This window comes from Castor canadensis, chromosome 13, assembly GCF_047511655.1.
Source record: "Castor canadensis chromosome 13, mCasCan1.hap1v2, whole genome shotgun sequence".
NCBI lineage: Eukaryota > Metazoa > Chordata > Mammalia > Rodentia > Castoridae > Castor > Castor canadensis.
Genome location: NC_133398.1, coordinates 1781738 through 1791853, shown reverse-complemented (window position 1 = coordinate 1791853; position 10116 = coordinate 1781738). Strand labels below are relative to the sequence as shown.

At 51.3% G+C, this 10116-nt stretch overlaps 1 protein-coding gene and 1 non-coding gene across 4 annotated transcripts; both read right to left on the bottom strand.

Moving 5' to 3' along the window:
* Window positions 1-353: 353 nt before the first annotated feature.
* Window positions 354-10067, bottom strand: Pmpca (peptidase, mitochondrial processing subunit alpha). Of its 3 annotated transcripts, none has more exons than XM_074052838.1 (13): window positions 9970-10067; window positions 8747-8949; window positions 8333-8412; window positions 8034-8128; window positions 6401-6495; window positions 5580-5680; window positions 4943-5206; window positions 4384-4476; window positions 4188-4306; window positions 3958-4048; window positions 3750-3812; window positions 1961-2105; window positions 354-964 (listed from the first exon to the last, which is right to left on the bottom strand). In XM_074052838.1, the coding sequence occupies exons 1-13, from the start codon at window positions 10035-10037 to the stop codon at window positions 795-797; spliced, it is 1587 nt and encodes a 528-aa protein (XP_073908939.1). In that variant the 5' UTR covers window positions 10038-10067; the 3' UTR covers window positions 354-794. The 3 variants fall into 3 exon arrangements, with proteins under 3 accessions (XP_073908939.1, XP_073908940.1, XP_020036617.2); XM_074052839.1 differs by having other exon boundaries at window positions 8034-8116; XM_020181028.2 differs by lacking the exon at window positions 9970-10067 and having other exon boundaries at window positions 6401-6493; window positions 8034-8116; window positions 8747-8885.
* Window positions 2961-3092, bottom strand: LOC141416009 (small nucleolar RNA SNORA51). Its single transcript, XR_012440946.1, has one exon. It is a non-coding gene; the product is annotated as a small nucleolar RNA SNORA51 (small nucleolar RNA).
* Window positions 10068-10116: the final 49 nt, after the last annotated feature.

The following is a 10116-nucleotide window of genomic DNA, read 5'->3' as shown; positions in this document are numbered from 1 at the left end:
GAGTGTCTGCGTGCGAGAACCGTTCACATGTACTGCCATTTCATGTGAGGCTAGTTCCTACACTGTCTGCAGTGACAGATGGAGTTCCACGGCCCTTGTGTTTCCACTGCTAAGCGTCCATAAGCTCTGCTATAACTGCATGCTGCCACTGACTGAAAGTAGGGAGCTCCTGGCGCTTAGCCACACTGACACCTGGAACCAGCACGGGTCTCAGAACTGAGGGAGAAAAGGCTCTAAGACACCAGGCCAAACGGGTATTCTCAAGGAGCAGGGCCGTTATTTAGGAAAGTGGGCAGTTAAGATAGGCCTTTACCAATCCCTCCCATAGCAGAGGAAGAAGGAACACAGCGTGGTAAAAGAAGTCACCATTTTATTGGCAGAGACAGTGGCTGTGTGAGCCAACCATGCTCTGGGAAGCACAGTGGAACACAGCAGGGCTGCAAGCCAGGGCCAGCTGACAACCACACCCATGCTTCCAGCCCCTGCTTTCGCAGCTGAGAACCCCTGAAAGTGAGCATTTGGAATGGCAGAAGACTGGTTCTAGTCCTGCGCCCTGCCTGCCTTCCACTTCGGAGGGAGAGGGTAGTATTTATCCTGCTTGGCAAGTTCTGGTCTGAGGAAATAAAAAAAGCCGCACAGGTGTGGCAACCTTAACTTTGCTCATTCAAGTTCAAAAGCCTCACAGTTCACACTGTTTATAGAAGCAGACCCCTTACACTAAGTTCACACAAAAAGTAACGTGTGGAAACAGGCTCCTCTGCAGCCTTAAGAGTCCTCAAGGGCCTTGGGGGACTCTACCGGAAGAGCCGGTATGTCCTGGGCAGGCGCCCATCTCTGCTTGACAGCGCTGCCTGGATGTGCTCGTAGGTGGGCAGGTCAGTCAAATCACCCAGGGCGGCCACCGCAGGCTTCCCACGGAGCATCTTAGAAGCAACTCTCTTAACATCTTCTGGCTTCACGTTACCTAGCAGATAGCAAGAGGATGTCAGGCCTCAACACATGTCTCCACTTCAAGGCAGTGGCCACTATCTGGACCCGGAGGGCTCCAGAGGCCCCGCTGTAACCAGGGTGACTGAGGGGGATTCAGAGTGAAAGGACAGAAGAGAATTTTCTTAGTAAATGGGAAAGTGTCAATGGCTTAACATTATTTTCAAATATATGAGAGCAGTTGTGTGTAGTAATCCATGCCTGTAATCCAGGCATTTGGGAGGTGAAACCAGAATTGAGAGTTCCACAACAGCCAGGGCTACAAAGTGAGACCCTGTCTCAAAAAAAAAAAAAAAATTGATCAATCAAATGCAGGAGGATATACCCACACCAGGAGTAATTACATTTAGAGGGGGTTTCTTGTCTTATGGATTCACTTTATCCCTCAGAGCTGCACCTCTAGAGCAGCTGCACACACACAGCCTACAGGTCAGCCTTCAAGAGGGGATCCAGGAGCCACCAGGAATCCATTCCCCAAGGACCCTTCAACCAGGTACGGTTGTCCTCTATAGAAGACAAGGCCTCACAAAGATTGGACGGAGCTGTGCTCAAGGACCCAGGGACTCCTAAAGGAAGAACAAGGGCCCGCATGAGTCCCCAGCAGGATTTCAAGTACAGCAGGGTGAGTTGAAGTGACCTCAAAGGACAGGTGCACCAGTTACCTGGGCTGCCCCACCTATAAGCAGCTGTGTGCCTAGCTTTACACCTGGCTCCAGAAGAGACCAGGCAAACACTGCACAGGCATGAGACATCCAGCCGGAGCCACACAGACAAAGCACTGCGGGCATACACCACTCCAAATGTGAAACAGGGTTCTGTCCACTAGTCCTCCTAAGACCTCCACAGGTGGTGACAGGCCCTCCAAGGCTGCAGAAGGCTGAGTTACCATGCCCATAAGGGGCCCATCTGTCCACTCGCACCAGGGTGTGGTCTCATCTGAGCCCAACCCAGGCCACTGCCAGCACATACTCACTGATAAGCGTGCACAGCTCATGGGGCAGCTTTCTGGAATGGGTAGCCAGCACCTGCCTCCCCACGTCCTCGAAGATCACAGGCCTGGCCTCCAGGTTCATCATGAGCATCGCCATCAGCTGTGTCTTGGCCCGCTCCAGCTCCACCTAAGGGCCACACATCACCCGTCACCCATGTGTCAGCAAAAAGGCCTTATGAGTACCAAAAGACGAACATGGGAGGGAGTCTGTCCCCAGGCCTGGGTCCCAGGTGCAAATGGGAGCTGCACTTAGAGCTGTCACCACCTGAGATGGGGAAATGTGCCCTGATTCTCCCTTTGCTGCCTGTCTGAGATTTCAGCAGAGCGAAATGCTGAACACCGAGCTGGGCCCCAAGGTGGCCACACGGTAAAGTCAGGAGGAAAGCGATCAAACACAGATCTTGGCTCCATGCAGGGCCCTAGGCACAAGAGCCCAGGCAATGTTCAGGGGCTTCTGAGGAAGCTGAAGTGACACCTCTGCAAGCGCTGAATCTCTGACCAGGTGTGGATTTTAAGACTGTGGCTGCAGGACTCAGGGTCAGGAAGGCCAGGCCACAGCAGCATGAGAAACGCTGCCAGTGGGTCTCAGAGCTATCACACTTCAGCTGACCTTAAGACTATGTATCATTTGTATGTAAAATAGTTTCTCGCTCAACACAGGCCATTTTCACGTTTGTAACTTAAGGCAAGTAACTTGCATGCTGTAAATTTATCTCAAAACAACTTTACATTAGTAGAAAGTATCATTTTTCTAGTAAGATCTATTATTATTTGGGAGGCGGAGGGAGTCTGGGGATGGAACCCAGGACCTTGTGCAAACTAGGCAGGTACTGCACTACTAAGCCATGCCCTGGGTCTTTTGAGACAGGGTCTCGCTAGCCTCAAACCAATGATGTCTACCCTCCTCCTGAGTACTGCAATTAACAGGTATGTGCCACCATGCCCAGTAAGACTTATGAAACTTAAAATACATTTTTAGCCCATTTTTTTCTCCCACCCCATGTCTCCCCAGGCACAGGGCCTGGGCTGAGGTATATATGGAGTAGGTTTACTTTGCCTCCTCTTTCTGTACAATCAAGGTAAGAACACAGCCTGTGGTAAGTACCAGGAGGCTTTAGTCTTAAAATGATGCTTTTTTCACTTAATAGCTGTGTAAAAACAAACAAAAACCTTTCTTTTCTGATTAAAAAGGGAGCATGTGGTCATTACAGAAAACCTGGATTGCAGTCAATGTGTGCTGCAGAACTGCAGGCCTATCGTGCCTGTGGCTGGCCACGCCCCCATGGCGTGAGCATCTGTGTACATGTGCATGTGTGTGCGTTTGTGTATTTCTATGTGTATGCAAAATTTACTTATTTTTTTATTAGTTCTGGCCCAGGAAGTAACGAGGCTTCTAAACATCAAGGTAACCTATCAAAAACCAACCTGAAATAAATGCTATTGGCTTCAAGTGTGGCTCAAGTGGTCAAACACCTGCCCAGCAAGCATGAGACCCTGGGTTTAGGCCCCAGTACCACCCAAAAATAAAGAAAGAAAAGTCTAGAAAAAGCCCGTTTCTGCTCCTAGTCTTACACAATGCTGCTTTAATTCACAAGTGTTCGGTGGGTGGGGTCAGGGAGGACACAGTGTCCTCAGGATCAGACTGTGGAGGCCCAAGAGTAGAGTGGAGCAGCCCAGCCCAAGCCTGTGCCACCTCTTGGCTTTGACTCTGCCAGGACAGGACGCAAGGGCTGAGAGGACAAGTCTAGAAGTGGCTCCAGGCCTTACTTACCACATCCACAGTTCCGCCCATCAAAATAAACTCCTTCGTAATGATTTCTACCATTTCTCGAACCTATGAAGGGAGTAAATGAGGGCGGTGAGCTGTGCCTGTCAGCCTGCCGACCCCTCAAGCAGGACCCAGGCATGGAGGAGCAGCACTGTAGAGAGGCTAGGGCTGAGGGCAGGCGGAGAGCAGGCGGACACCACATGGCCCTCACCTGTCTCGGGTCAGCGCTGGCATGGATGCACAGGAGGCCTGTGTCCTCATAGCTATGATGGTAGGAGGTCGCACTGTACATCCAGTGGTGCCTGTGGGGGACATGCAGCGGCTTGGACAAAGGTAATGGCCAACATCAGGCCACAGGAACTGGAGAAAGCATCAGAAAGTAGCATACGGTTCAAATGCGCTTGGTGGCCTGGGGACAGCCACTGCGAGAGTGGCACCAACCTGTTGAGCACATTGAGGTAGAGCCTGGAGAACATGCCCTTGCCAGGCCCGCCAGCCGAGAAGGAGCCCCCTCCTCCCATCATCATGTTCAGCACGGCGAAGGGGATGAAATCCTCCTCCTACAGGAACGAGACAGCAGGCTGTCAGCCAAGGGCAGCCTGGCCTCCTGGGGCACACCTGACCCATGCTGACTCACCAAGAAGGAACAGCTCTCCAGTCCCACCATGATGTGCGTGAGCTCAGGGATCGGAGTTGGGCCCAGACTGACATTGGACATATCTCTCTCTAGCTGTGAGATCAAACAAGCATTATGCAGAAACCCTATGCAAGCTGAGTGCTGTTGGCTCATACCTGTAATCCTAGCTACTTGGGAGGTTGACATCGGGAGGATTGCAGTTCAAGGCCAGCCCAGGCAAATAATTTTAGAGATCCCCCATTTCCAAACATTAACCAGAGTGAACTGGACAGGAGGTGTGCCTCAAGTGGTAGAGCGCCTGCTTTGCAAGTGTGAAGCCATGCGTTTAAACCCCAGTCCCACCAAAAAAAAAAAAAAGAGAAACCTGGCACAAGCAGGATACATTCCCACAGGAGGAAGAGCCATGCCCAAGCAGGCGCTCAGGCTGAACTCGGTTCTAAGGCTCCTGGCTTCACATAGGATGCATTCATGCCCTCCTGAGGGAAAGCAAATACAAACACAGACCAAAGCACACACAAGTACACAGCCCAGGACAGGAGCTTTCCCAGCACCAGGTTACCTTGACAATCCCGCCGGTGTACTGCGCCATGGATCTGTCAACATCCACAGTCCTGACAGCCCCCCAGGTGGGCTGGGCTCCAAGGAGGTACTTTCCAGCACATTCTACCAGGTGCTCGTGCTCGACGCCCACTCCTGCCAACACCATGCGGTCAGGGGTGTAATAGTTCTTCAGGTAGGAATGAAGTACCTCTCGATCAATCTTTGCTATGTTTTCTGTGGGGCAGAAACGGTGCAGGCCCACTGTGTTCCCCCTATAAGCAGCCTGGAGAACAGGGGAGGGGGAAAAAACGGGAATGAGGAAGTGAATATATGGCACTGCCTCCAGCTGAACCTCTGGAGAAAAGACTGCTCATTTCAGCCACAGTTGGGCAGGGGCACCTCAAAGAGTGTTCTCACAAGTAGTAAAGTCCACCTCTCTAGAAAGAGAAATCACAAAAAGGGTCCTATCAATGGGGGAGTGGAAAAAAAATCTCATTACTGCATGAGGTGGAAAGCACAGACCCTGCATGAGCAGCAGGTTCAGAAGTTCAGGCTGTAAACACCCACTGTCTACAACAGAGGCCAAAAGTGGGGCCCAACCACCCAAGGAGGCCACTGCTATGGGGACATGGGGCATGCATGAGCCCGTATTTTACTTCGTGAATCATCTCAGTGAGCAGTGGCTCGGGGTCAGGTCGCATGTTTAGGTCCTCCAACTCAAACTGGACCGCCATCCGTGTCATCTCGATTTCTTCATCTGCAAGAACCCAGAGACAAGGACTTGGTCTGCACTGGTGACAACACAGAAGGCAGTACTAACCCTCAGCACTGAGTTAGGCTGAGTCAGCCAGGTGCTGTGGTCACCTGTCTTCACCAGGGACAGCACAGGAGCAACTATGTGACCAAAGGGGAGTACCAGCTGAGCAGGAACCAGGGACATGGGCCTCTCATCCTCTTCTGCCTCTGCACAGCTTGGACCTGTTCCAAGCCTTGGCTGCCTTACCAGTAAAGGGCACTGACAGCATTCAACCTGTCTGTCCCAAGGTACAGAGCTGTGAGGACCCAAAGCAGATATAATGACACTTAGAAGACACAGACCAAGCCAGGGCACCATTCCTCTGCTGGCTATGACAAGAACTGCAGCCTTGGACATGAGGCCAGGCTGCTGTGAAACAGAACACGTCAGATGGCTGGGACAGCCAGCCTCCCTTCCCTGCTGGCTCACTCCTAGCAGGGACTCAAAGTACCACCATTTGCCAGTGGAAACTGTGGGCAGAAATTATTAAACCTCCTGACCCCTTAAAGGGCACAGAGACTTGACAGAGCACTAAGTGCTCTCTAAAACGCTAAGGACTGTGTGCAGCCCTGGCACACGAGCCCATGGCTCCTACCATACAGTGCCCTTCCTCTAAGTGACAGCCCTCCACTAACCGCCCCCCACTTTGCCCCAGGCCCACCTCCGTACTAAGAGCCACACCTGTTAGGCGGGGGTGCAGAACCACATCAGCCAGCAACCCCACCACAATGTCCAAGCCTTTGCTGTCAGCAGATACAGCATACATAGTGGTGTCTCTGGAAGAGAAATAAGTCAACAATGCCAGAAGCTGAGTTCCTACCTGACAGGTCAACCCCAGCCCCAAGGCCCTGTGTACCAGAGGATTTTCCAGCAGACTTCCCCGCTCTCATTCTATTAGTGTGAATTCCTGACAGGAAGAGCCAGAGCTGCCCATAGAGGACGTTTTTGTGTAACAGACACTGCTGAGTCAAACTGAGCCATCCTATCTCGGTCTACCTAAACATCGGCTCTCTCAAAAGGAGATGCGTATCACCCGGCGCATTCTAAGCCTTGGCTGAACAAGCCGGCTGGTCCATATAGAAACGTGTCTGGCCGCGGAAGGCTTGGGGGACAGAGCACCTGGCTCTCAGGAAGCCTGTTGTCTGGGTGTAACTTTACCCGTGACACAAGGCCCTGATGGTCAGAAGTGTGCAGGAGGTCAAGGACGAACAAGCATGAAACTACCACGGGACCATGTGAGATGCAGTCAAGGTGACCACATACGAGACACAGCTGCCACACAGAAAGGACTGGGCTTAAGGGGCAGGACACGATCACATGCCTTCAGAAGGGACGGGATGGACCTCTGCCCTGGACAGGGGCGGCTCATAGTGGACTGCAGTCCCATGTGAGGTGGAGGCCCTGACATGCTAGGCTTCCTCCAGCTAACTTTCCTTACGTATTTTCGCAGTGTTGGGGATTGACCATGCTAGCTAAGTGCTCTGCCCCTGAGCTGTATCCACATCCACCCTCTTTGTTAGCTTTAGTTCTTAGCAGCCAGTTATGTCTGTCACTTTTTTAGCACTCAGATTTAAGTAACTTTTTTGTTGAGTTTTGGTTATTTGAGACAGTCTCCCTACACAGCCCATGGCCTAGAATTTGTGATTGTACTGCGTCAGCCTCCCACGTGCAGGGATTACAGCTGTGCACCACCATGCCCAGCAACATAGCCAACCATTTTTACAGTCTGTGATCTGTGTCCACCATCTCACATAGCCCAGAGCTTTCTGAATGTGGTCCAAACCTATGTCCCCCACTGCACCTGTACTTCAGCTACACACCACCCCCTCTTAGTCCCAGATAGCCTGTGGCTGCTTCCAGCTAAGCTGGAACACCTGCCATGTCTGTGTCTAGAATGCCCCTAACTTCTCTATCCAGCAGACCCCTCAGGAACAGTCCCAATGCCATGTTTCTTATGATTCCTTTCTCTACTCCAAATCAATCTCGTCATTTTCCCCCTAAACTTCCATTGCCTTTGGCTCTTATGCACATGCCATACGCGTTGCCCTCTGCCCCATCTCAAGAACAGGGCCTGCTGTATCCCCAGAATCCAGCCGACAGGCTTGCTGAAATGAATAAGGGTCCTTTCCAGAACTGTTTCTCTGTGTCAGTACTGCCACCTCTGTATTCTGCCCCAGGTCTCCACCCAACATTTTGTCCAGACCACCATTGATCTCTGCAGCCTCTCCATTGTGAGGGGCTCAGAGGGACTCTGACTAAGGATGAGGAGGACAGTTCTACAAGGACACAAAGTGTGTATGGAAAGGTGGCATACCTTGAGGTCTGGCAGTCACAAATGCCCCCATGCTTTTCCAAGGTAAGGAGAATTTCATCTTTGCTGTCATACCGAGCAGTAGACTGTAGAGAAAGCTTCAATAAACAATCCAAAAAATCCAATTTTTGAGAAAAAAATTTACTTTTCCTTTCAAATCCCATGAAAACCAATTATCTTTTAAGTCTTTTACTAGCATTAACTTACAACTAAATCATTTGTTAAAGAATCATTCTAAAGAAGAAAACCTGAAATGCCCCTTCCTGAGCATAGTCACAAAAGTTACAAATTAAGACACTGACCGAAAATGCCAATTTTTCCAAAAAGTGAGCAATTCCACTAAGATATTTTGCTTCATATCTTGATCCTGAATTGATGAGAACTGGTAATAAGAAGAAAATTGACAGGGTAAACATAACATTCAAAACAGGAGAAGAGAAACATTTTACATCACTGACTGATTTAGCCGGACATAACTACATGGGGGCGATGAGCACATCCTATTATCCTGATTGTGACTGCACAAATCAACACTTATGAAACCCTACACTGTGATGAAAACATTCAGAATTACAGAAAGATTGCATTCCTATCTTGGGTGGTAAGTTTTTTAACTTGCTTCCACTCAGGTCACAGTTCATAACTGACATGTAATTACAACTGATAGACCTCATGTTAAAACACAAGATCACCCACAATGCACTAGCAATACTTACTTCCTACTGTACAAAATTGTCCAAACTTATTCTGAGATGCCACACGAAGCCCATTATCCAGTGTGGTAACTTTGGTTTCAAACTTTTCTTGTCCGTCCACTGTAGCAAAAACAGGCTTGGGTACACCAGGTAAGGGAGAAGAAAGGGGAATATTGGGATAGGCACCTCCACTACTGAACTGCCTGTGTGCAGGAGGTCCAAACCTATAACAGAGAAACAGGTTACAGCAGACCTGGGATGTGTGCACCTATGACAACCACTTAGGTGCATTTAATTAAGTCTGGTCTGCATTAAAAGTCAATATCTCCTTTTCTGGAGGGTCCCTTTCTATAGGCCTCCAGTGACAACACAGGGGAGTGATCAAGATCCTGGCTCAGCCAAGGGAGCTGGGGCAAGCTGGTTCAGTTCTCTGGCAACAGGAACCCACTCTCAGCGCACCTGGTACACATAGAGGTCAGCCCTGCCCTCACAGCTTCACTTTAGCCACAGTAGCCACAGCCCTTACCTAGTCTGGAAGGCTCTGTACCCTCTGGCCTTAGTAGGAGGCTCCCCCTCTTACTAAGTGCAAGTCACAATGGTTCTGTCAATGCCTGGAACACACTTGGCTCACCATCCCCAAAGCTCCTGTTCTGTCCCTCTGCGAGTCCATCCTTCTTCATCTCCTGGCTGAAATATCATTCTGAATACGGGGCTTTCCTGTCTCTGCCTGGTCTTTCGCAATCTTTTCTTTCTTTTTTTTTTTTTTTTGAAACTAGGGTTTGAACATAGGGCTTCGCACTTGTAAAGCTGGTGCTCTACCGTTTGAGCCACACCTCCAGCCCATTTTGCGCTGGCTATTTTTGAGATGGGAGTCTCGAGAACTATTTGCTCAGGCTGGCCTCCTGATCTCAGCCTCCGAGTAGCTAGGATTACCGGCGTTCAACACAGGCGCCTGGCCTTCCCGTTATATTCTATCTCTAAACGCTGCTCATTTACTTCGAAGTACATTGCCCACACTTGTTCGGCCAGCGTCTGTCCCCACTTTCCGAGCACAGCAACTGCTTCCTCCACCTCCCCTCGACACGTGGGACACCAGCTAGGAAGGGGCCGCGAACGCCAGGGACAGAGGGACGTCCAGGCGGCACGCCGACGTGCGGCCCGAGAGCCGGGGCCCCGGCGCGTCCCCCGCCCGAGCCCCGGGGCGCGCGGAGTCGGGCCGGCGTCCGGAAGACGCCTCGGCTCACCTCGGCCGCGGAGCCCGAGCCCCCGACCCGCGCAGCAGCCGCGCCGCCGCCGACAGCACCGTCGCCATCGCGCCGCCGCGCTTCTGCCGTCACTTCCGCTTCCGCCGCGCGCCCCGCCCCCGCCGGCCGCGGCGTTCCGCGCGCGCT

What these genes read in the sequence shown, in the direction of transcription:
- Pmpca (XM_074052838.1), bottom strand. Translation starts at nt 10,037, where the DNA reads ATGGCGACGGTGCTGTCGGCGGCGGCGCGGCTGCTGCGCGGGTCGGGG. An exon ending in GCTCGGGCTCCGCGGCCGAG is followed by an intron (nt 8,950 to 9,969) that starts GTGAGCCGAGGC and finishes TCTCTGTTATAG; the next exon opens with GTTTGGACCTCCTGCACACA. An exon ending in ACAATTTTGTACAGTAGGAA is followed by an intron (nt 8,413 to 8,746) that starts GTAAGTATTGCT and finishes TCTTATTACCAG; the next exon opens with TTCTCATCAATTCAGGATCA.